Source organism: Haliotis asinina, chromosome 3 (assembly GCF_037392515.1).
Source record: "Haliotis asinina isolate JCU_RB_2024 chromosome 3, JCU_Hal_asi_v2, whole genome shotgun sequence".
Taxonomy (NCBI): Eukaryota; Metazoa; Mollusca; class Gastropoda; order Lepetellida; family Haliotidae; genus Haliotis; species Haliotis asinina.
Window position 1 is genome coordinate 85,190,627 of NC_090282.1, and position 27,327 is coordinate 85,217,953.

A 27,327-nucleotide genomic window follows, 5' to 3' on the forward strand; every position below is an offset into this window, starting at 1 on the left:
TGGCAAGATTCGCTTATGTACTGGATCATTGCTCCAAGTGAACAAACAGCGAGGAACACATTCGTAAACGATGCATTAAACTAAAACGTTCAGGATTTCCGTTATGAACTTTGGTTTGTTAGCATCATTGCCTGGACATGAGACAAGGCCGGTCTTAAGTGGTATTTATCGTCTAGATGGGATCATTTGGTGGGATCAATTGTTGGACGTGGCGTACTGCTCGAGAAGATTTGTAAGATTTGTGTTTCATTCAGTTAAGTGTCGTTACAAAAGAATGCCCAGTCAGAATATCATCAGAAACAAATGCCGATTTATGTAATGGGGAAAGTTACATAGAAGGATTACACGGAAAAGGTAAGCATGCCCTGTCCTACTGGTAGCATCCCTCATTCACAAACTAAAGCCCCTTTTAAGACCCATTCTTAGGGCCTAAAATATTAAGATTAATGATAAAACATTAATGATTCAAGACTTACTAGGCCAGTGTTTTGTGAGCATCTCTATTAATTAGTATGACACTAACATCGTAATGTTTCAGTGACACAATGTAGAATAGACATTGTTGGTATTTAAAATGTCAGAAAAATCTGCTTTTGCAGGAAGCCAAACTCAACATGGCTTTGTGGAAGCCGCGTTAGCTGAACAGTTAGGTGTGCTTGGCAATTAGGTGCCTGACTCTGAGAGCGTGGGATCGAATCCCAGTGGAATGGGACTCATCCCATCAAAAGTACTGGAAATTCTGTATCGAGAGAGTGCTATCCCCATTATAAAATAATTTACATTTGACCAGTTTGTAAATTTCACAGTACATTCACAGCATAAATACGCTGACGATTAAAAATTCACATATTCCAACAACATGACAGGGAATACTTGCGGGGGATCCTCTCCCTTCAATAAAAATGAGTGAGGCTTCGCCATGAGCCTACATCGCTACCCCTGGAACCGATCACAAAAAACAAGATGAATCAGAGTGACTTGCCTTTATTTCTTTCTAGTATCGTATAAAAATAGCTACCCATAGTAACAAGGGTGCAGTATCTATTTCATGAACAAAACATTCATTGTTGCATTCATATATGAGATCGCGCTACGTCTCTCATATCATTCAACACGCGAGTATATAGTAGTTTCCTTACAATTGACATCTCGATCCATGAAAGCGGGATACGCTGACACGCGTCAACCAAGTCTGTGGACCAGACCATCGACACCAACTTGTTCCAGCAGTGTAAAAGAGAGGGAGGAAGTGGGTTTTTAACCTCACCACGATCACAATAGTCGCCTTTGACGAAAAGAAAATTCAGTTGTTGCAGTGTACAGGCAGGAAATGTAAACCTGGTTATTTTTAATAGCTATAGACTGTTTTTCATGTGTGAGTGCAGAATGTATACAATATGAATGCAGCTGACGCATGCTCAGATCAAAGAATCATGTACTAGTTGTAAAAGGCTAAATAAAAAAGTGAAATGTTTCTCGGGCATCGGCGCGTCACTTTTATTTGTGCACGTAACAAGTTTTCATTGCAATTACTTGGCCGCGTCCCGATCCATCCATTTGTAAACTATGAGACTGAGTGTCTGTAAGAACGAGTGTGACTGAATCTACAACTCATTAACGCGTGCAACTTCTCAAGGTGTATTTCTGAGAGAAAGAAATGCCAAATATTTTAAAACAGTCCTACCGCCCTTGTCACATTTGAAAAAAATGTGCCCGTGAAACATTTAATTTTTATGCAGCCTAAGACATGTGGTTAGTCACATGTATGGTTTACCGGATTCGGCATGAATTGAAAACAGGATGGAGAAAACAGATTGACCCAGAAACAAACAAAACACATAGAAATAGCTAAACCGAAGCCATCATCAATTTAAATAGTATCACAGACAGCTTAGAATCATCATACACAACCAACAAGTGTTTCAGGATGTATGGTAACTACAGTATTTCAGCAACGTAGACACGTTGATTTCAGCAACGCAGACACGACATGTGTTGATTGCCATTTACCTTGATGAACGTGTTCACTACCTGCTCCCTAATAATAATCTCATTAAAACCTTAACATTAACAAAACATTCAGGTTTTAAACAGCAAATATGCCAACTGTATTAAGTCATCTGCAATATCAGTTTGCTATATTCATTTCGGGTAAAGAACCGTGTTACTTAATACGAGTGAACACCTCAACCTCCCTCAACAGAAATGAAATCTGAAGACAGTCGAAGAGCATGACGAAGTCTTCCTCCCGACTCGCCACTGAATGAAGACAACAAACAGTGGATTGACATATAATGGAGATGAACATATCACAGGTCTGATTCGCACAAAGTAACAGTAAAATACAAAACTACAAATGACGCCGACCGATAGCGCTAATGGCTAATGTCTAGCTGCGCTGATGTCGTCATGTAGACTGTGTAGGGGGGATTTTGCAGAAACTGATGATGTTGATGGTTGTTGACGGGGTTCAGTCACTGACATCTGGCATCTGTTCAATCAAAGTCGAGGTGTTGCTGGGTGGGCGAGTAGTATCTCCTATTTCTGGACTTTCCTCCGGATTCACTGACGTGTTCACGTCATCCTCTTTGTCCTCCTTATCGAAAACTACAATACCCGGTAAGTACTGATTTAACTTAATCAATAGCTCATCAAACTTCTTTCCTTTCCAACTATCCTGAACTGATTTATCTTTTGTAAAGCTGATGTACAACAGCTGACTAAACACCATGCTCATTGGACCTGATGGTGGCCATGTCATCTTTTCCAGCAACAGAGGCACTATTGGTTTCTTGAGGGCATCAGCAAGACTCACTTCCCTCCGACAGTTGGCCGACAGAGAATACTTCGTGGTGACGCATGAGAGAACGACTTTTGCCCCTCGCACACCCTTGTCAATTTTGTCATAGAGGGAGTCCCCACCCCCCATTTGGTAGATGTCCATCCAGACGGTGAAGCCCATCTCAGTCAGGCGCTTGTACATGAGCTGAATCTGCTTCTGTTTTCCCCACTGGTAGGAGATGAACACATCAGGAGATGCTGATCCAGCCTGAGACAGAAAGGTTTCACAAAAATGCCAAAATGTCAAGAAAAACAAATATGACCATGTAACGATGTAACAAGGTAATCATCTATACTGTGTGTGTTTACATAGCATGTGAACGAGAAAAAACACAAAGCCACAGAGATTTGGGCTCCATGTCTCCACCCACCTCCACTTCCTCCTGCTTTTGTTGACTAGCAGCCGTCTTCACGTCCTTCGTCTCTATCTTGATGACTTCAGCAACAGGAGACCACCAGTTCTTGTATTCTGTGTGCAGGAAAGCATGGTAAATACAAACATTGAGTTAGGATTTCAAAATTTTAAACAACACCTAAGACAGAAGAACTGTTCAGAAAAATACACATAACTGGATCACAAACGTTTCCTGATGAGACGAGGTGTTCGCAAAGATGGCATTCACGCCCCGTAAGACAAGGAGCGTCATTTCAAATGGAATTTCTTAGAATATAAATTACAACAAAATGGGGAAGTACATATTCGAATGGTCGGTGGTAAGCTGCTTACCCTCTTCCACCTTCTGCTCATCCGGCTTGACGTTGTTGTAGGTGACCTGCATCAGAAGTTCCTGGAACTTGGCTGCCGACCAGTACCTGTTGTCATCAGTCTCTTCCCCAGGTCGGGTGAAGAATCGGATGAACAGATACTCACTGAAGATTGGCCCCATTGAGCCTGGTGGAGGCCATGACAGTTTCTCCATCAACAGGGGGATGATGGGCTTACCCAGGCTTATCGAGAGGTTCACCTGAAATGTTAATGAACAGTATCGCAATGAAGAAGTCACACAAAAATAGGGTGCCAGAACGACATGATATCTTTCAGGGCAGTTTCACTCTTATCTCCGTAAAATATTAACTGTAATAGGCAACCACCAAAACTCTTAGTCTCTTCCGACATACCAAATGTAGTAAAGGGCATCGTTCATACCACAGTGATATCACATCGTTAATCGTTGACATGATCCTCCAAATTATACCCATTTATTTTCATGTCTCAGCTGAAACTGTACTTGTTCTTTTCGTGAAGAGCACGTTAGTGCATAGGCCTAATGCCTTATATCGAATCAAATTAACTATTCATTGAACGGCCTCAATCAGGTTATAAAATAAGCTTTGGTGTAACTTTCTATAACCTAACCCGAGGCCTATTTTTCTGCCCATATATTTAAATCTTCCGCAGCAGTTAAGCAAAGATGATTTGAACCACAGATTATCATCATGTATTATTATCATATTTTGACGAATGCAAGCACATCCTTGCCTCTCTAATGCCATTAGGAGATTGTGTATATTTCTCAGTGACACAACAGATGACGAGTTTGGCTGCCCTGATTCCCTGGTCAATCTTCTCGAACAGCTTGTCGCCACCTCCCATCTGACCAATGTCCATCCAGCACGTGAAGCCCGCCTTCTCCAGGTGCTGCTTCAGAAGTTTCACCTCGTTCTGGATTCCCCACTGGTAGCTGATGAACACTTCTGGAGGCTCCGGGTACTCGAACTCTTCGTCCTCCACTACAGTTTCTATATGAAAATGACCTTGTGATGAAACATGATGTAACAAATTGGCTAACAAACAAGGCTATGTAAATACTTATCACACTGTTACAAGGAAATATCAATACATATACTTTGGTGTTAATGCGTTCTTGATGTATATGAATGAATCGCATACCTGCCAGCTTCATTGCATTCTCCACAATAACAGCAGCGTCCAACCTGTCCATCTCTTGTAGTGCTGTCAGCACAGCATATGTGGCTTCCCTCGTCTTCCGAGTGGCGTACCATTCATTCAGCATGGCCATACATGGGTCGTGCATCTGAGCCCAGCTCCGGATGTCATCATTGGTGTAGCCAAGTTGACGTGACAGATGTGTCCAGTCCAGGAAGCTGTCAGTATTGAGTAGCCTAGCAACGTCTCTGGACCAGAAGGGCGCATGACTCAGCGTCTGTGTGTGGTTTTAACAGAGGATGGTGATGTAAGTTCAAATGGAGGGATTTATATATGAAATACAACACTTTCAATATACACGTATGAAATGTTAACACCAACAGTGACCAGCAACTGATAATCATCCATTTGCTTTGAAAATGTTTAATTTAGTCGCAGTTCTTGTTTGTCCCGTATTGATGTACGATACAGGACGTTATGTGTTGGGGAGGAATGCAGTATTTCAGTTACTACACGGGGTGAGATTCTCTTTGACCTCCATCACACTGTCAGCATTAGCTAATGTCCGCAAAAACGTTTCTCTATAGAAAAAGAAGTGGATTTGACGGATTCTGAAACTCATCGACATTTAATGTGTATACTCAGTACAAAATATTTACAGGTCTGCAGTGTAGTCATACTTCACCTCCAACCATATTGTTTACAATGAACACGGAGGGGAAAGATAGTGCTGGTGGAAGAGGTGGTTGCAAGGATCAACTGTTGGTTCAAAGCATAGACCTGCTACTATGTATCTCTCAAATTTACACAATTGTAAATAGGATATGTCGAAATAACTTACTTGGGCCTAACTGGGCATTCAGTGGGATGCGTAAGAGAATATCAAGAAAAGCATGTTTACTCGTAAAATGGGGCAAGAAGTTAAAATAATACGAATAGCTGCTGAAAACAACAGATCAGACTATAGATGGCAAGTAGGTCGCTCGATCGGGTATCAACACAAGGCACATTGCCTGAAGCTCAGCATCTTGAGGTAATCAAAACATCATGTCCAAACTGAATCCCAAAATTGCTGATGATTTTATGTACCTGTTACCATGATTGTTTTACATCAGAAGTAAGTTCATGTGTTTGTGTATGTTGTGAAATAAAGTCATTTTATCATTGACATTAGTCGTTTTAATTTTAGTCAAAGAGAACACTTGAACAGAACCAGTCAATCTTCATAAGAAACCACAGTGCTCTAATGAATAAACATTATTACGTTAAAAGAGGCCTATGCGACCACAGAATGAAACCTGTATAAATACATCATCGCACACTACTTTGCTTAAAGCCATGGTCTGTCCCAAATAATCCGCATTACTCATTTCTGCACTAATCTCTCCTCAGTAAAGTCCTTTGTCCACGTTTCCTATCTCCCTGCCTCTAGAACTGTAGTTAGGCCGAACTTACTTTAACACGTATTTCACACTTTCACATAACTACATAAACTGTTGAGACAAACGTGAAAAATAATTTTATTTCCTATTTCCGACTTGCAGGCACGAGAATCTCCTTAAGAGTGAATACTGTAATTCCTAAGTGATGACGTTAAAACTCCTGAGTGTCAATGCCCTGGCCAAACAAGAACTGAAAGCCACATACACCCGATACTGTACCCGTCCTCTGTTGCTGCTCTGGTTTATTTATGATTTATTGGTGGTTCTGTATTAGGTGCAGAAACGAGTGGCAATCATTAGAGGTGACATATCAAACCATATGCTCCCATACCGCTACAGCCTCAGATGTAGAGAAGCCAACAAAAACATTAACATGTCATTCCTCTCCTATCAAGCTTTGTATCAACCTTGTTAGACCAGTCTTATTGTGTGAGGATTGTCCGAACTCTCTCTACTGCATTAATCTATTTTAATCTGTGAATAATAATAAGACAAACAACAACAAAGGTAATGTTGATAAAGAGGTTTCACACGAAACAAGAAACATATCAGACCTTTTCGTCGAGTGTCTCCACTTTCGCCTTTGTGTCATCCACCTTCTCTTCAAGCTGGTCAGTCTTCTCCACCTGCTCTTTAACTTCATGTTTGACCTCCTTCAGTTCCTCCCTCTGCTGTCCCAGTTCTTGGTTGACCTGAACCAGACCTTCTTCAGTCTTCGTCACTCGTATGTCCAGTTTGTCCACATCGTCCCTCACATCCCTGATCTCGTCTACCAGACTGACACTGAAAAAATACATAACCCGACATTGTACTGGGACCACATTGTCCAATCACAGCAGGTCTATCATCACCATAACTAAAGTACAACAGATCAGAGGTAAAAATAAGGGAATATAAATAAAAAAAGCATTATGAAGATACAAGATATCACTGGCGACATTGTTTGTTTTCAGAAATTGGAACAGTGACATCGTTTTCAATTAATAACAATAGGACGTTTTTGCAAAAGTATAGGAAATTACTTTTACATTTCAACGCAAGATTCTGACTTAATCACTATCAAAAAGACCAAGTGGTGGAAAACGTGGGATTATTCTACTCTGGATTTATCAAGACAATAGCACATAAGAGAACGTAAGGGTAAGAGTGAGTGAGTGAGTTTAGTTTTACGCCGCACTCAGCAATATGGCGGCGATCTGTAAATAATGGAGTCTGAACCAGACAATCCAGTGATCAACAGTATGAGCATCGATCTGCTCAATTGGGAACCGATGACATGCCGACCAAGTCAGAGACCCTGACCTCCCGACAAGCCTACGGGTAAGAAGGCCAGGATGAAGGAATAGAATGTTATAAAAACGAATCGGGAAAATGATATAGTTTGAAGCGTTCACGGGTACTTTTGCCCGTGTGTGTGACACATGTACGTCAAAAGGTTGGCAGGACACTCACACATTACCCTCCAGAACATCAATTATATAGGTAATGTGACCCTTTGTTGTCGCAACGGTAGATCTCTCCCTCAGGTCTTCCAAGGCAGGCTTGCGGCTCTCCAGGATATGTTGATGTATGAGGCCTACATCCTGCATCGCATTAAGATAAGAAACCGTGGTGCCTTGTACTTCCGGGCCTCGTATCTTCTTCTCTAGAAACGCCATCACTGTCTCACATAGGTCCTGAGATTACCGAGATAGGCGTGTACATTACGATGTGTAAATAATGATTGTTGCTGCTCTGAATGAATTAACTTTAGACAGAAAAACGCACATGACAACCCTTGAATGAAACGTCGTACATACAGATAATCTCCAGGCATGCTTGTCTACAAACTATCAACAGAAAGACCCCATCTAAAGGTTTTACAGAACTTTAATCAACACCTTATTGAGCAAGCAGGCACTGCATCGATACGGGCAGCTTAAAGTGACCTTCTGGGGACATCGTTTGCATAAATATCAGATCATGATAGAAAGTTTATCGAAATGGTCTGTCGTATCCATAACACTGTCTGAAATAAATATCATTACTGTACTACCCCTATAAGTGCTCTTAGCTACTTAGATAGTAGCACAGATGAAGATGATATATGCATATGTTCCTGGTGTATTTAACTAAAGGTTTGCTGACATGAATAAGAACGTACCTCATCCTTGCTGCTCTTGGCCACATTCGTCAGTACCGAGAGGCGGGAGTAGTCGGCTCCACGCTCTATGTTTAGTTCCATGTTCATCAGGACTTTCAAATGGGGGGTGAAATTGTGGGGCATATCCAATGCCAGAGGATCCATGATATGCAGATACATATTCTGATTGCTGTCGTCGGCTTTCAACAGCTCATCAACCAGCCTTGAAAGGTGCTTCTCCTTGAAGAGCTAAAGTCGAAATAGGTCAAGTATATATGTACCTGCGTTCGGCGTATTCGTCACAGTGCTAGATGGCACATTTAGGCTTAGTGTGCATACAGGTTCTTAGGTTAAAGCCTTTACTCCTCCAATAGATTGACTGAAAGACGCACTTTCTTCAACGGATGTTTCAGTTGGGTATGGGCTATGCTGTTTCGAAATATCAATTGAAGCGGCAAGACCCTTTCCAGACACAAGCATCTCTAGCTAAAGCAGAGCGTCCATTGTACGAAGGTGTAATGAATATCTGTTATGAAATAATATCAAAAAGCGATGACACCAGATGTTCGCGCTGACCAATCAAAATCAACGGTATAAACTCAATACGTGAACTTATTGCACAAGACCAGATACGGAATAACATTGGAAATATATTGTTTCTGATGCATCAAGTTTGCAAATGTCCTCAATGTGCGTCTACCATGAAACAGTCCATATTTTGAACGACACGACCACATCCCGGAGCAGTGATGACTTAACATAGTATCACTGCCACAGGCTAATTTGCATATCACGTCACTGGACTCTTCTCTTGTTTGTAAACAGACTTGTCCAATGCAAACGTTTCGGCATGGCCTTAATACTGTGTTATCTTGTTACATGAATATTCTTCTGCGACAGCATGATTTATGACAATGCATACGTACATATCACAGGAGCTAGATCGTTTGCTCTCCATAAGGCTTCCATGACAGCCCGTGGAGCCGTACAACCCATGTAAACAAAGTATCGCTACGCAAATCGAAATAGTGCCACACGTTTTAGGATATTTTCTCATTGAAACTAAATCATTCACACATCGAAGATTAATTAGAGGTTTTATCTCATCAAAATTAACAGAGTTGATAAATATGTACATTATATTGACTGTGTAAGATGTGACGAATCTGTTGGTTGGCCGCAGGGAACTCTGGGTAGGACATGATGGGAAGGTTGACTCACTGAACAGAATTGTACATTCAGTACTTTCTTGTGCTCGATCAGGAAGAACGAGGTAAAAATGTGTGCATTGGGTCTCATTGATAAGAGATTAAGGCTTGGTCAGGTCACGAACTGCCTGTACAGTAACATGGACAGGTGTATAATACTTACATAGGACTCTTTCTTGGCGATTTTGTTCAACCACAGTAAAACGTTATGCCGCTTCACGGAATCAATCAGTGCGAACACTTCTTCAAAATGGTCCTCCCCAAGGGCAGTAGTGTGGGCATAGAGACTAATTAGGGAATCTAGTGAAATACCAGGATCATCAGCATATATAACACAAGAACACGTTCATGATCACTCTAAAACAGATCAACGGTGAAAAAAGAGATCATAACACATATAATACAAGAACATGATCACTGAAACCCAGACGAATAGTGAAGAACAAGATATAAGATACATATGAGTTGTTTCTCGCTATTTGAGAACATTTCTCTTTTCATTGTTTAATAGCGTCAAAGTATGATGACTGAGGAAGTTTTCAGTTATGCTTCAACTTGCCACAAGTAGGATATTTGGCGTTGTCTATTACACGTCAACCGATGTAGCATATATGTTAAACCATGGCGCCTTTAGTTATATGCTAACATTCTGTAACACAGTTCCACTTACAAATTAGGGAAAGGTCGTCTGAGTTCATACAGGCAGTAAGGATTTGTGGGAAGAATTCTGCCATGACCTTTGCCCCATTGCCCACAAGAGTCTGGACCCGGTGACGTGCATGTTTCCCGACGTATTGGTTCTCGTGAAACATGAGACTGATCACTTGTCTGACAAAAGGCAACGCATTCTGTATCTTCCCCGGGTCGTCCAGCTAATAATTGGCGATAGAACATGCATGTGAGATCGTGAAACATCTGTGGTTTACCGATTATTTGAAATAATCGAAGGTCAATCCAAGTAACCAAGCAATCGATCACATTTTCTCCTAATCAAACACAGATGCCTTTGGAGCTACTGTTTTAGTCTTAGAAACACTTGATGATGGACCATATATCCGACGTTGTCAGGGCTTGACAATGTGTTTATTTCCTAGAAAAAACACTTCACTGGCTGAAACGTCATGACTGAATATTTCTTCAACACCCCATGACGTATATGGTTATGATATATTAGCCATCACTCTAAAGTAGGAAAGTCCTAATGTTATTGCGTATCTGCAATAGCAGCCTGGATAGGAAATATTAAAAAATGACGCTAACCATATATTTTCGATGATTGTTCGTTGGTAATGAAACAATCATCAATTGCAATATTTCAACCAATTCCATTCTGATATTTACCACATCGTTGTTTGGTATCATTTGAAATGATAGTATTTTAGTACACATAGTGGAATAAAAATGTGTGACATTTAAGTTCAAGTTAAGTAGCATACATTTTGAGTCACGTGTCTGGCACCTTACGAAGTCAGCATGGAAAGGTCCGTTACCAGACTCTCTGAAAATATGCATTATCTATAGAAATAGTTCAGAAACATTTTTAGTGTTTCAGTATTTTAACTCACAGATAATCTGCAGTAAATGCACAAAAGGTGCAGGGATGGAGAAGAAAATGGGCATAAAATGAATAGCTCACCCGAACATGGGCAGAAATAAGACAAACAGAACTACAAGAGAACTCCACAACTTAATCTGTTATATAACAGACCATTGTTGAGACCATTCCAAATCAAGTTGCTTTTTTTGTTCATTTGTTTTCGCTAAGTAAATGCTATGGTAGTATTGAGGGGGCAACAAAGGCTTTAAACCAACCGACAAGTGTAAATTTCAACTTTAAAACGATAAGAACTAACAAGGATTTTTTCCAAGTACACGAGGTTTTCAGATGGTATTGGACATGCTACCTGTAATGTTCAAACTGCTCTACAACCAGGTATAGGCCATAACGACTCAGTTTGAACACACGCTTTGACTTGCCATATGGTACTGGTTGATGAGCACCTCTGTGCACCACTTTCTTCAGTTAGAGTCGTAACGTAATTTCGGCCATGTGCATTTCACATTGGATCAGTTTAGTCACTATTTCACGAGCTGACATAGATTTTGAAATCGGAACTTGGGATTCTGATAATCCATGTCAGTTACATAACCATAATCAAGATTTGTCACGAGATTTGTTAACCTAGTCTTAAGAAGAAAAAGGCAGTAACATACATTTCATTGTTAAGATTACTCTCGGATTTGAATTTTTGTATATAACAGTTTGGAAATGATATGAATTTATGAATATGCTAAAAGAAATGAGGGCCACCTTCATATTTGACACATAAATAAGTGTGATGGATAACTAATCTGACTGTAAAGGAATCGAAATGTGAGGATAGCATACATCCCTGCAAAGGCTGGGGCATAAAAAACAGGAGTCTAACTTCGTAAGAACTTCAACAAGATTAAAATCAGTTAGCATGTGAAGTGTACATGACGTAAACAGAGGAGACACCACAATCAACCTTGAATGCAGATAGAATAAGATCAGGCCGTAGTGAACTTGGTGTACTTTCATCTTGGGACAATAAGGTACATTTATTTTTCACATACTGTACTTAAAGCCTTTGGACCTGCTTATAGGGTTTCAATATACAATGGTGAGTTTGGTGCTAAAATCCCCACCCAACCGGTATACCGGCCTTTTACACAGCGTCTTCAATGACTGGAGACAGAGTTAGACCTAGTGCTAGTATACTGCATGTGTAACGTACAAGCCCGGTGAACGTGGATCCCTCGTCGTAGAAGATCTGATAGCGCACCGAATCATTCTTTGGAGGATGCGCGTCCTTGAGACCATCTTTCAATACTGCCTGGAAAAATCTAGTCAGGACATTGAACTCTTTCTCGCTAAGCATATTGGATGTTCTGTAAATAAACATTTATTTATTATCTCGACGTAAATAATATAAACATTTGTTTGCTTTACTGTGATGACGTAGTGACATTGACGTCCGAAGCCATGTTACGCAGTGCTAACAGCATAAACACTCTAAACACCGTACCTGATATTTCTACTTTAATTCTTTTTTGTTTTTCTTTTTCTGTTTGTGTTTAATTGTATTGACTGACATTGTACAATGGACAGTGAGTCGTAATGTGTCCTTATGGAAACACAGACTAAAGTCATCAAAACGAAGAGCCGTGGCAAGTAGGTTCTAACACTAAAGACAGAAAACGAACGTCGGACATACTATTATCTGCTGGCAACGCTCATGTTTAACATAACTCACAGCGTACGCATTCCAATTCCAACTAGATGTTCCACTGTTTCTGAGCTATGTTTGTTTGTCCAGTCGAACTTGGGGTCTTCCACCACTTTTAGTAGGCGAGCCATGGTGGACTTGATGACGCCTTTGTGATACTGTGAACAACAGTGGAAATCATGGAGTACTGCACAACTCGGAGCAGTACACGTCTGAGAAGTCGGGGTGGGTCGTAGCCCTACACAACACTAAGAGCGTCCGTTATTAATATTGTGAGACAGGATGAGTGTGAGTATAACACCATGGTCAGCATCTGTGGATAACACCAAGTGAAAATGGGAAGTGTAGCCTGTCCCACCCGTGGCATCCGTCACAAACATGCACTAAGGCTAATGAAGAGTTTATCTGAATTGGGAACGTGTGGTACAAGTGGAAATAGGAAAGTGCCTGGAACACACTTGTCAGTGACGTATTACATTATTAAATAACCTGCACGTGTCTGCCAAAAATCATTTTGCAAACATTTTGAAACACATCTTCCAAACGGCATCCAGTAACAAAGAAGTTCATCCCATCGTGTAGTCATGTTTGATGTGTGCTGGGGTGTTGGTGTTACGTGATCGAACCCTGACATCCAGGGTGGTGAGCGAACGCTTTAACCACTTGGGTGCACCCATTGTCCCGTTCAGCGGAGTTTTACGGTTGGTCCAGCCCTATGTCCGGTGCCTTGGGCTTGTGTATGGGAGGCCATTACATGACTATAAGGTGTACCTACATACAGCGACGCAGCGTATCAACGCGGCTTAAACATTAACTAGCACGATATAACATAAGCTCAGTGTATGATAGATACCCCAGACCAACCGTGTCTCAACCGCTGGTGATACGTGCAAACCTGCATAAGATATGATATCATCTGTATCTCGTTTACTTACTCGCCCTTTAAATGCGATTCGGTGTGACACTTCCCTGCCTGCTTTGAATAATTTTGGCTCCCTCTTCTCAAGAAATGTCAATGAACAGTCCACCATTTTTTCTATCATTGCAGGCAGAACTTCTTCCCGTCTGAAACAGATACGATACACTCCACTGATTCTCAGTAAGTGTACTGGAGAATTACAGATGGCGGTCTGTCCGTCCGTCCGTCCGTCCGTAAACATGTGATGGGCAAAACGTGGACAGTTGTGTACATGGTGTTCAAAAAGCAAGAAGAAAATCAGGGCAAATCTGGGAATCGAAGCACCGATCCTGCCACGCCTAATAGGCACAGCCTCAAAAAAGAGACAGTTCTCTGTCTTCCAAAATGTAAAGACTGAAGTCCCAGTGACACAGGTTATGCAGGAAGAAGGTCAGGAAGTAGACAGTTGCAGAGACTCCAAGGTCGACATGTGTTAATATGCTGTGTGGTCTCATGTTCAGTTATTGATGATTATATACTCACTCTAACAAAGAAGCAAAGTGGTCAGCGAGGTGTATGAGGTGTTTCGAACAGTCCGTTGTCTGTTTATCATCCCCAATCAGTTGGACTTGTGTCATAAGGTCAAAGAGCTCACTAGCATCTTCCAAGTGATCCTGAAATAAATGTAAATATCTGAGGTGATAAGAGTTAAATACTTCATAAATTACTTCATGAAAGTGGTAATACAGATTTGTCTTCAGTCCGCCCGTGATCAAAGTCCGACAAATCAGCTGTGTGTAGGTGAGTGGGCACAGATTGCTGGACTCGTGGACACCTGGGATCCCCTCAAGGCGAGTGGTATCTGGGTGGTACCTGTAATGCAGGACGTATCTACACTCTTTCAGAACACCTGGTGTCATCGGGATGTACTCACCTTACGAACACCAGTGCCGCACTGCGGAACACTCTTACACATCATACAAAACCACCGTGAAGCCAAGATGGGTCATCACTTGTTTTCATGGGTATTTCATTAGATTTTCAAAGGTACTTTGACCTTTGTTTCGGTACATAATCAAAACGTGATATTCACGTTTACTTTCCCCACGGTTGACAGGTGACCGTTAGGGTGGGGAAAGGGACTGGTGCCGATTATCTAATAACTACAATTTACTGTGATCATGGAAATGATTAAATCTAAAACTGTACAACATAGGCTGCACGGTTGTTTCTGAGATCAGAAGTTATCAGTTAACGAGAACCAATCAGAGATATTAACATATCAGACATGAGAGATTTCAGCTATACTGCTTTGATACTGACAACAGAAGGTAAACTCTACCAGTACCAAAATGACTACCCTTGCAACATGACATCTGACGTGATTAGAGATATATAAATACAGTCTGTCTGACAAGGTTATCCTCAACCAGTCTGCATTTATGAAATCAACTGAGGAAGAATTGACATGTGATTGGATCGCGATGATGACTTCTAAAACATTTTACCTTCCAGCACATCTTGTTTTGTGCCTCCCTCATCATTGTTAGAGCGGCCTCGACTGCACCTGCCTGGCTTATTAGTAAACACGTCTTGATCAGGTCTATGGTCAAGCGGCACTGTGCCGGATCCCTGGAACAAGTGTATGTCAACAGCCATTAGCTTTCACCTTTGTCGAGAGAGACTGACTACTATTCAACCTGGTGTTACCGTTGATTTTCAGTTGTTCATGCCTACATTTTGAGAGCTTTTCCTCGTTTAACACAGAATATATCCTGTTTAACATAGTTGGCACATGAGCATGTTTTCATAAACTTTGTTGAACGACAAAAAATAATTGCATTAGCTTTTTGACACTCTTCAGATTCAGTTCGTTAAAGGAAAGCCCGATGACCTACAGTTTCTCGTCCATGGCCCTGCTGAGGACTTGAAGTATGATGCTCTTCACATAGTTGGTCCTCATCAGGGTGTGGTCATCCAAATTCGTCAGAAAGTCGATTAGCTTCGTCGCCACTACATTGAAGACCTTAGAGTTCCCCTGTAAAGGCAAATCACAGAACATAGGACTGTAAAACACATTCTTCAAATTTAACGTCATAATACAGTTACCTGGCATGACAAGTTTGTTAAACATACCATGTCATTTCTCCTGCGTCAGTTTTGTGCCGTGTCCTCCACATTATACGAGTGTTACATGTTCGTTAAGGCGCTCCTCCAACGGCACACATACAGTGACACAGTCTTGGATGTATGCGGCAACTCATTAGCGAAACCTCATCTAACAGAGCTATTCCATTATTATATGTACAACATAACCACAATGAACTTAAAACAGTTTTTCGAAGGTCACGTTATTGGTGGTTGCAAACAAGCACATTCACGCAGCTGACGAGAACCGCTTACACGTATGGCAGAGTCGTACATTCTGCTGTAAAACTTCGCCACTGTTTCTAGGATCGGGTGGATTGGACTACCTTCCTTTGTCTCACAGATTACAGCCACGAAATCAAGGAGCTCCGAGTACACGTTGTGGTATAATTGTCCATGCCTGCAGCAGAATGATATAATTTGGGTGCTGGGCGGTGAAGGCGTTTGTCCGTTACGCTCGGGGTTGATTACTGGTATGGCTAAATTGTTTGTTCTCTCGCACTCTTGAAACCACACCAGTTAAACCTATTTCTAGGAATGGATTAGATTGACTACACATGTATATGTATAGTTATATTACTATTATGACTATGATATATATTTTCATTGGCAGTTAATCTTGGGGTAAGGGACGTCAATTTAGATAACGGTGAAATAAACATACAAATTAAATGATTATAACAAATTTTGATGGATATGTTAACTTATGTTTTTGATTTCACATAGAATGTCTATGGAATAGGGCGTACGTGCTGCGTACCACCGCGAACCTTTTCATCCACGCCACTAAATTACAAAGGGAAGCAATCAGAGGGATAAAGGGGGCAGTCCGCGCCAACAGTGCGGAGCAATGAGCTTGACCACATCTTTGTATGGTTGTATGGACTAGCATGAGGTGATCAATGGAGATTTCACAGAACTGTTGTGTCATTGATGCATGGATTCTCGTGCTGCTGCAGTGTCACTTACTTTATAACTGCCAGCATCTTCTCCACAACATCGGACAGCATCTTCACGACTGCTTCACAATCTTCGCCGGTAAGATTTGTTTCGCAAATGATGTCCGTTATCTGCTTCAAAAAGGGTATCAGCCGCCCGGCACCCAAGCCCTGAACATCGTATATTGATGAGAATGGAGAGCATACTAACAGGCAAACGTACTTCACTTAGGACATATACTGCACATTTCACGACATTACATTACTGTCAGCGTGTTTGCATCATCGGTGTCTTACAGGACTTTTAATAACCTCAGAGGCAAGGGGCTGCGTGCCAGCTTACTCTGTACAGTTTTATACACAGATACACAGAGAGATACACATTAAGCCTCATAGTCCACGAACAGAACAATACTTTCTTGGTTGCATACTGAATGTTTCTTCTGTTAGACGAGTGTGAATAGACTCAACCTACATTGTAAGTGTCTAAACTGGAACACGCGTGCGAACATATACAACTTACAATCTAAGTGTCTAGACTGTTTAAATGTTCAATAGATCCAACCTACTTTGCACGTGTTATACTACTTTGGTAGGTACAGCTTACACACTAAGTGTCTATTCTGTTTGACTGTGGTATAAATGGGTAAGTATCTGGACTTCAGGACGAGTCGGAAAACCGTGAGTCTTGAAACTGATTACCCAGCCACATTGTGTTATGAAAGACTGTATTCACCACAAAAACGTTCCTGTAGTCGTAGTTATCGCGAATGATCAACGTCAGCTGATCATGAATGTCCCTGACTTCCTTCTCGCGGGAGATGAAGCCGAGATGAGCGTGAAGGTACAGTTCTACGAATTCACTCTGGGCCTCCTTGAAAGCCTTCCTGCTGAAAGTGCACATTGGTATCATGTGTTATCACTATTCCTTATCAAACACATACATTTTGTGATAATGCCTCTGGCTGGCCTTGGAGCGACAGACGCCCAGTGTCATTATGAAATACCTTAACCTCTGACTGGCCTTGGAGCGAAAGACACCCAGTGTCATTATGAAATACCTTAACCTCTGACTGGCCTTGGAGCGAAAGACGCCCAGTGTCATTATGAAATACCTTAACCTCTGACTGGCCTTGGAGCGAAAGACGCCCAGTGTCATTATGAAATAGCTTAACCTCTGACTGGCCTTGGAGCAAGAGACGCCATTATGAAATAGCTTTACGTCCTGGAACTGAACATACCTCTTATTCTGCCGTTCAAGTAGTCGTTTCATGCAAGCCTCAAAAGTGGATTTAAAGTTGTTAACGTCTGTTCCCTGTTCCTTGCTTCTGTATTCCCTCTTCAAGAACCGAATGTGTTGTTTTAGCTTTTGTTTCGTGATAGTCTGAAGTAGCATAAAGATATAGTGGATACTTGTGATACACAGATGAAAATCTTTAACAAAAAGCACAGGAGACCATTGTAAAGGATTTAACAAAAAGGACAGGAGACCACTGTAAAGGATTTAACAAAAAGCACAGGAGACCACTGTAAAGGATTTAACAAAAAGCACAGGAGACCATTGTAAAGGATTTAACAAAAAACACAGGAGACCATTGTAAAGGATTTAACAAAAAGCACAGGAGACCACTGTAAAGGATTTAACAAAAAGCATATCCAAACAAGTAAAACCTCTCAAAAGGATGAATGTGTAATAAGAAACCGGGTTGATACATGTTAATGAGATTCATTCTACCATTTGAAAGGGAATGTGAGACGAGGGTTGGACAAAAATGCTGATACGAGACATGTGAAAGACAGACAATCTCGCCTCATCAGACAATCTCGCCTCACGTTAATCCGGTTTCATGACAATCGACAGAACCTGTTCCAAACGAACAATACAATTTATCACTTCGATAGAAGCGAGTTATATGTATTAGAAAACATTCCTCCATGCTTTGGCCTGAAAATATATATGCACATAGGTCCCTTGGTGATTCTTCTTTCACCGTTATGTTCGCGCCTGCATGTTGGAGTCAACACGCCAAAATCAAGGGAGGTTTGTATGATGTGTTGTGGTGGACACCGGGTTAACATTAACTCGATACAAATGATTCTCCATAAATCAGAAACATATGGGCGATGATTATTAACAAACGCATGTGCAAGAAATACTTTAATTTATTAAATTCAGGGACTTATTTTTAAAAAAGGCAAAATTAGGACTTACGTGGAAGTAGCTCTCGAAACCGAATTGTGTGTCACAAAGCATCTTTATTACCAGTTGCATGTGAGTCATCCCCGGCCCCTGCTGGATCAGGTCGTGCAGGAAGTCGAAGCAGAAGTCGTGGATGCGGGACAAGGAATCGATCTTCTCGGATTCGATCAAATGTCTGAAAATCGAGGTCAGACTTAGGACTAACGCACCCCTGGTGTGGGAGATCATTCAGGCAACACAATAATGACGGTCTCGTCTCTTGACAGTCGTTGGAGCTACCTTCGAAGCTGCGACAGCGCGTGAGTAACTGAATCGTGTTTTACGCAACACTTTGGTGTGACCTTTACCACCAGATCCAGCAAGTACCCGATAAAGACAAGAAAGGATAGGCCAAGGACAAGAACTGGTCTCCCACGGCCGGAATATACCTGTCATATACCAAAGTGTCGGAAATGGGCGGTCAGAAGGCTGGTTTGGTTACTGCACGTTATCGTATAGGAAGACGACAGTTGTAGACAAAAGGAAGACAGGGTATTGACCGTCAAATAAAGAGTCATGTCAGACATCATGTCTCTCGCTTTGAATTGGTGGCTGTGGTTTTATTTACGCGGGCAGAATGTTGTTGTCACATTAGCACAAATATATATGTGTGGTGATCGTTGTGTGAAGCATGCCAGCCGCATGGCTGATGAAAATAAGGCTTACCACAGTTTTTTCTTTAAAGTGACAAGTAGACCCTGAATACATATGATTTTCATTGTAACAAATATATCCATCTAAATTGAAAAAGAGCCCTAGTGAGTTGGCAAATTCAGGATTTGTTTCATTTAGGGCTTCAGCATTGCAAGGGAGTGAGTATTGTTTTACATCGCTTATTCCAGCAACCACACTGCGGGGGTCACCAGTCTTCACACATTGTACCCATCTGTGGAATCGAACCCGAGTCATCGGCGTGAGGAGCGAACGCTTTAACCACTAGGCTACATTGCAGACTTGGCTAGGAAACAGGGAAAATAATGTGGTTCAGGGACTGTAAGGCAGATTAAGTTTTCTTACACGTACCAAGGACGCTGGGCATAATCTCAGTGCCAATATGTGTGCCAGGTGTGCGTCCATTGCTTACAAACTGTTATGCTTGAAATCAAAGTTGTCCAAGTAATCCTACTCACCACTGTGCTCGGTGTATTAAATGTTTTACGACCCCCAATTTGCTGACTGGGTACCTAAGTTTGCACAATGTCACACATTTATAACAATATTGTGGCATATGTTATTCATACTGGGGCATATGCACTCACTGTAGGTTCCTGTTGATGAAAAATCTTATTATCCCTTATGACTTGCCTGTATTCGATTTCGAGGCGAAAAGCTTCCAAGTAGAAAACGCTTGCATGCCTCATTTGGAATGGAAACAATTGCTCCGCATAACGAAACCGGTCTTTGTAAAGCGCGCCAAAACGGGCATCATTCTTTGAGGTTCGCTTGAAATAATGTTCGGAAGTGGTCCTGGGATGATGACGTTGACCAGGCCTAACGTACCAGGACCAGAGAACCTTCGCTGCTGCATTTATACAAATCTTTAATAACACGAGCGCTACATCCAATACTTTGTAGAAGTGTACACTTACTTGGACAAGGTAATTAGTTTTTCCAGGACATTCTGCACGGCTATGTACGCTGGTGAGTTTTGTCCTGGGAAGTCTGGTCGACATACCGCCTTCCTCAGCATTCTGAATGCCGCTAGCACATCCTCCTCTTCGGCCTCAGCCTCATACCTGCTCGAGTGTCGTTCCAACTCGCTGTTTAACTCGAGCCGTTCATCGTAGCTAATACTCAGCATGTCGTATCTTTCTAACAGGAATTCCAATGAAACTGTTAACAATGAGAAGTATTAGCGTTTTAGTGACTAAGACACAGACTGGCAGCTGAAGCCTGAAAGGTAGCTTCACCATGGTTACACCACTCAAGGCGTTACTGATTTATAAGGATTTATGTTAGGATATGGTGGATATTTCCACATTTTGACGCATCAGTCGTACAATTAAATAAAAATATAACCCTACTGGTAAACACATATAAGATGATCCGCGACCTGACAAATGACCCCAATTTGCATACTTGGGAACGCCCCACAGAACGATCCACTTGAAACAAGAGGGAGACAGGTTGTCTGATAAATATCGAGAAGTTCATTTTCCCCGTGCGTTTCACGAATGAATTGTTATAGCACACTTGATTTGGGAACAAGTACAATCCCAACGAATTGAATCAACACAATATACTGAGCAAATATGTTTAGGACAACCGATCCATTTCACGAAGCAAATGACATTTTCCTAGGTTTTTTTTAACAAAATTGTTGAATATCTAAAATGCTTGTCAATGCCCCAATCATCTATTTGTCTTCGTCTTAACTAAAGGTTAGCGTGAAATATCGGTATCTTATGCCTGAAATTGCAGTCTTATCATTCGAAGGAATATGCGGTGTTGTTTTAATGGATAAAGTTGACTTTTCGTCTAAATATTAAATAGATAATAACTACATATAGTTAATTGTGTTTCATTTAACTTTTTAATATGTTAAAAGTTATCTGTTACTGAATGGTGGTGGCACAATCAGAGTAGCAAGGGGGAAATATTTGTATCCCATAATTTTGTTCCTATTTCTCTGTACGGGCTGATTTTCGTCCATAATTCCGCTGGTGGTCGACCGGGAATGAATGTCTTGGAAATTTATATAACCGATTCCAGGAAAATGGTTAGTATTCAAACAAAATTTCAAAATTTCTGTCATATTTTGATTATGGTCACCAAAATTGTATACAGAAAACTGAAAATACCTTTTGACTTTGATAAGTCAGAGAGAAATATCTTTGTACACAAATTTGTCGGTTTGGGGATTACTCAGTACCAGACTCAGTAGACTTATCAGGGACTAAAAAAAATATAAAATACGGACAACTCACCAAAGATTACTCTTTTTTTATGACAAAGTATGGGAACAGTAAAAACCTTATATAGTATGTGTCAATTATTATACAAGACAGAACAATGTTGGAAAATATGGCGGACTTACTGATTTATGCTTTAATCATCATTCTCTGAATCAGTCTCGGTGTCTGAATCACTTGCAAGTCCTAAGTCAATCACTAGTCTGTCAATTTCCCTTTCTACTGCGATTTCGCGTTACCAGTAACCATCTTCAATTGTTTTAACATGTTTACAACATTCCGACCATTCTTTTGCAGACATCCTTTCATTTATGGCAACTCCTAAGGAACCTTTTGTGAACTGCAAGTTTTGTGAAGCGACATAATGTTTCACATTTGCCCAAATTAACTCAATCGGGTTTAGTTCTGCGTGGTATGGAGGGAGACGTAGTACATCATGACCATGCTGCTTCAACATTGTGTCTACTCTGTAGACAGAGCCCGATTTGTTGGATTTTGCAAGAAACAATAGTTCGGCTTTAAGCATTTTCTCATCAAATGAGATATTGTGCCTTTGAAGCCACGCTTTTATGTCATCTTTTCTGTTGGTGGTTGTCGGACATTTGTCCACTTGCTTGCTATGATATGGTGCATTATCCATAACCATTTACAGAGTGCAGTGGAAGGTTTGGGATCAACTTTTCCTGGAGCCATTTGGAAAAATTTCAAAAAAAGTTCATCTCGTCATGATAGTCTGCTGATTTAAGTTTGGAATCAAAAACAGGCAAAGCATTTGGAACAAAACCGTTTTCACCCCTTGCATGAACCACAATAAGCCGAGGTTTGGTGCCAGACGGAGGTTGAACCCCATTTATCACGACTTCACCCTCAAGTTGCCAACACTTTGGCACAATGTGGTGTACATGCAACCATGTTTCATCGATAAAGATGAGTGTTCGATTTTCTTCTCTGTATTTCTTTATTGCACGCAAGTATTGCAAACGCTTGGAAACAATGTCTTTACGTTCCATTAAAAGTTTACGGTTTGACTGCGTTTTTCGCCACCTAAACCCCATGTCTTTGAGATTTTTTCGAAAACTCTCCTTAGAACCCTTGTATTTCAACTGGCACTTTGCCATATCATACATCGTATCCAGAGTGGGTAGTTGTTTTTTTTTCACCATATAAACTTTGTACAAATTGACGGACTGCACACCGGTCGAAATCATCAAGTTTGTAACTGCAAGTTTTGGGTTTGCGCAACTTGGTGGGACTGATAAATGTAGGTCCACTCACACTCCTACCACCTTCTGCCTTAATGCGCTTTAAAGTTGCCGTTGAAAGTCCAGTAGCAAGGCTACTTTGTAAAAGAGAATCTGCTTTGGTTGCACAATTTTTGTCCATATACACGATAACATTGTATGCTATCTCCCTTGCCTGAGGATGAACTATTTGCCCATGTTTTCCTAACTTGGACATTTTTTACTACAACTGAAATCTGTTTAACAGTGTTGAGACAGGTGTAAAACAGTAGCGAGACTGGTGTTACACAGTAGCGAGACTGGTGTTACACAGTAGCGAGACTGGTGTTACACCGTAGCGAGACAGGTGTTAATCAGTAGCAGTGTTGCACGTGCATAATCGTCAATCTACCTGTAGCAGCCAATTGTACTCGCCCAATTCGTTATACCGCCTCTCTTGTCACAAATGCGTTTAGTGCGCAGGATCATCTAATATGTGTCTAGCAGTATTTTGTTTGATTTTGAAAGTGTTACAGATAAACAACTGACTTGTCTGTGCATGTGTATGACATGGCATAGCGGGGCAGGCCGACCCTTGTATCAGGACTGCATCTACTATTGAAAGACATATCGCAGCAAACCCCACCCCCTCCCCTCACTCCCACCCCTAAATGTTTGCTCGTATCAACATGGTACCATTAATCAGAGCATGAGAGAGAACCAGAGAACCTATCCAAACCTCAGTTTAACTTTATTTAACATATGATAAACATGTACTCATTTTTATGCCAAAAACTATGATCGTTGTTTGTCAAGATTCTAGCATACAATCCTGAATAAATCACAAAGGTGTTAATAGCATAGCACCATGTAATTATCTGGCAGTGTTCCCCGTAGGTTTCGTACGTGTGCGTGCTGAAATAAAGTTTTAAATATTTAGTCCAAATAGTTTGCGCGTGAAATGTTCCTTACACTCCTGAATCCTTTTAAATTTCATCGTTTTTTTATGTTGCTGTTTTAGGTACTTTTAAAATATGAGTAGATCAGAATCTATGCGTGCAAAACACGCACGGAAAATACTGTTTGCGTGTTTTTGCGTATAAAACGCAGGTTTCTGCGTTAACGCGAACACTGATCTGATGTAAGCCCCGCCAACCATAATCACATCCCTGTTCCAGTCCTTCTCATTGACTATATCAGAGGTTACATATGACGTTGGGGTGTTGCGATCCATTCTTTGACCCTGACGTGAAATATTGAAAACGACACGTGCATGATTGACTTAGAATTGTCGTCCATAAAGAATGGCGTTCTGTCGAGAGGATAGCCATAGAAATGTGGTACAACAACCCTGTTTACTATGTCAGAAATGTACTGTTCTCCATTCACAAGCTTGCAGTCATGTGAGAATTACCAACACACCATTAATGAACCTCCGGATAACGTTGTTCCAGGATATTCCGTTATGCATATGCACAGTGTCGAGCTCAGCCATCATTCCCCATTAAAGGAAATCGACATGTGGGCTCGTCCCCATGACGTCACGTTCCAGTGACGTCGAGTGTATCATAATACCCAGGTAATACTGTTCGTTGTGGAGTAGACTGTCATGGTCACTCGCTCAATGATGGGGCAGAAATAGGCTTGAAATCAGAGATTTGTCGACTCTTTTAAACTGATAGTGAGAAAGTGAGTTGTGCAACACACTGTTTCCAGCCATATCCCTGGTGAACTAAATGGCCGGGCAGGCCAGACTAGCCAGGTGAAACACTCTAGCATTAGTATTGTAAACAATCAGAGCGGAACTTCTGCCCTAACCTGTGATCACAGGCAGATAGAGCTCTTTAACCAAGGAAGGAGCGTGCAAGATCTCAAACCATCCCTGCGTGTATGTCGTGTATACATAGTTAAGGTAGTAGGTTGTAGTGCTGTAACACTATTGCCTCCAGTATATCAGCTCATCTGTGAAATACTAGTACATCAATATCCTCTAAACGGGGCCGGGTGTTCAATGACGAGGTCATACACTACACGACGTCCAGCGCAGCAGACAACCTTTTCTACACGTCACCTGCCGTCACTAATGACCGATTTTCATAGGTTCATTCAATTATGTTTACGTCCATGGCAACGAACAGACATCCTACTGCTCTCTCAGGTATAACGACGGTACGCAATATAGTATGTCGCAATGTGCCTCGTTTAGAGGGTGTATATGACAAGGTGACCCTAATCCCTTGTGGCATGTGTGTGTTGGGAGTGGGGGTGGGGGGTGGGTTGGGGGTGGTGGAAAGAGAGGCAAAGGTGTTATGAAAAATAAATAAATATGTGTGTCACACTGGCTCTGCGTCTAAGGTATTCTGTCCGCTATCGTATGTCCGCCTATGCCACTTCCTATATAGACAGCTTATATTCTCTATATTGGGGAAAGTCAACCGTGCAAGTCCTTGTGAAGCATGACAATCCCCAAGGTCAGATTACAGATTACCCAGAGCTGTAGTCACTGACCAACACCGGGGCTTTCCGTGGACTTACGGCCTGTAGTTTGTCCTTCTAAGGTATCGGGTCACTTGGCAAAGACGTGTTAATCGATACTCACACCAATGTTTACCTGGAGAACCTGAACACATATCCATAGTCATGTCACCTCTTGCAAGAGGCTAAAAGTATAGATTGTTGGACAGTATTTTGTCCTCCAAACGTAATGATGAATACAGATGTGTGTGTGTGCGCGTGCGTGTGTGTGAAAGTAGAAGTTCTGTGAAAGACAATTCGTCATGCTTTGTTTATCAAGTGGGGTAACTCACGTACCTAGGATGGGATTACACACGTATACCGTCGTAAGTCAATTCATGATGAATGGAATTGTTTGGGTTATTTAAAGATCATAATCATTTTCACTATCATTATTATCATCATTATCATTCCTGTTGATAATGTGTAATCATTTTAACAATATTTTAATGTATTTGCCTTTGATGCTAGTGTCATATGTTGTGTCGGAAATGAACAAAATAACAAAAATGTATTACCGTATTTATGATCGTCAAAACGGTCTCGATCGCCCCCACAGCAACACAGAGCACTCGCCATCTTGAAACACTTCCTTCCATTCACGCTGCCACCATATACACGCAAGGCTAAATATGGAACACAACTGACATATATTGAGCGGTAAGCAAGTCAAGGCACCGATGAAATGAAGATGGATTTTTCACCTGTAAACGACCTGGTCATTCATTTCGTGTGTATAAGACACAATATTTCATTCGTATTCCAATGACTCATAGTATTTTTTACTCACACGTGAGGGAGGGGTGCGGTATTTGGTCTGTATTACTGGAAATAGTTGTCAGGTTAATGTCATTCGAGTAACAACAACAACCGCCATGACTGGAAGCTCTGACTCAACGCGTGTAATATAGAGTGTCTCTGCGAGGAGCCCACAGCGATACGTACGCGTACCGTTGGGCTGTAGTTCTGGTGGAAGCGCTCCTAAACTATCTAAAACCCCGTTTCACTGGACGGCTACCGTTCCACCTTTGTCGGGGCCGTAGTTAACTTTTCATAATAAGGGGGGACACCATCAACGTTAAAAGAATCTTATGCTTATGCCAATACTTTGATGCATAAAAAGTAATATGAAAAACAATTCTACGAGGGCAGCTGGTTATAATGATGAACTGGATACAGCTTCAGGAGGGACGCCCTCTAATATTGGTCATGAAATATCACGCCATAAAAATTGTAATTTGCATCCATCAACGCGAGCAGGACAAGCGACAGAAATCTTGTATAGTATGGCATGGAATGCATGTGGACCCGGGTATTTTTTGTAAATATCTCTTCATCCAATGATCCAATCGATCTCAAACTTTGCAAGTGGATGGTTTGTCAGACACCATAATCGCACTGTAAATCACCGAGTTTATGCATTTGTATGAACGAATCTGTCTAGCTTACTGCCAACAATCAACAGCAGAACCCGCCCTGCTTGCAGAGGAAGAGAGCCAGTGACCTGTAACAGCGGCAGTTTTGGGTCATAAATGTCAGCTCTGCACGTGACAGGTATGCAAGGATGTGTTTTAACTTGATTGTGGACAGGTGTTCATATAATACCAACTTCTTTATTTCAATGATGCGACGTTTCGGCATAGCTTCTTATACCGTTATCAAAGCAAATTCTGTATTAAAGATGCAAAATATATTCTGTCAAACAG

The 27,327-nt window shown here is 41.3% G+C and overlaps 1 protein-coding gene across 1 annotated transcript; it reads right to left on the reverse strand.

Annotated features, from left to right (window-relative positions):
- Positions 1 to 964: 964 nt before the first annotated feature.
- Positions 965 to 26,401, reverse strand: LOC137278647 (uncharacterized). Its single transcript, XM_067811145.1, has 23 exons — positions 26,140 to 26,401; positions 20,565 to 20,808; positions 18,949 to 19,111; positions 17,978 to 18,120; positions 17,473 to 17,626; positions 16,768 to 16,907; positions 16,054 to 16,198; positions 15,549 to 15,688; positions 15,159 to 15,282; positions 14,194 to 14,324; positions 13,688 to 13,817; positions 12,780 to 12,910; positions 12,261 to 12,414; positions 10,172 to 10,373; positions 9,665 to 9,801; positions 8,315 to 8,542; positions 7,624 to 7,847; positions 6,726 to 6,954; positions 4,733 to 5,006; positions 4,322 to 4,581; positions 3,569 to 3,806; positions 3,213 to 3,310; positions 965 to 3,049 (listed from the first exon to the last, which is right to left on the reverse strand). The coding sequence occupies exons 1-23, from the start codon at positions 26,198 to 26,200 to the stop codon at positions 2,471 to 2,473; spliced, it is 4,329 nt and encodes a 1,442-aa protein (XP_067667246.1). The 5' UTR covers positions 26,201 to 26,401; the 3' UTR covers positions 965 to 2,470.
- Between the last annotated feature and the right edge of the window lie 926 nt (positions 26,402 to 27,327).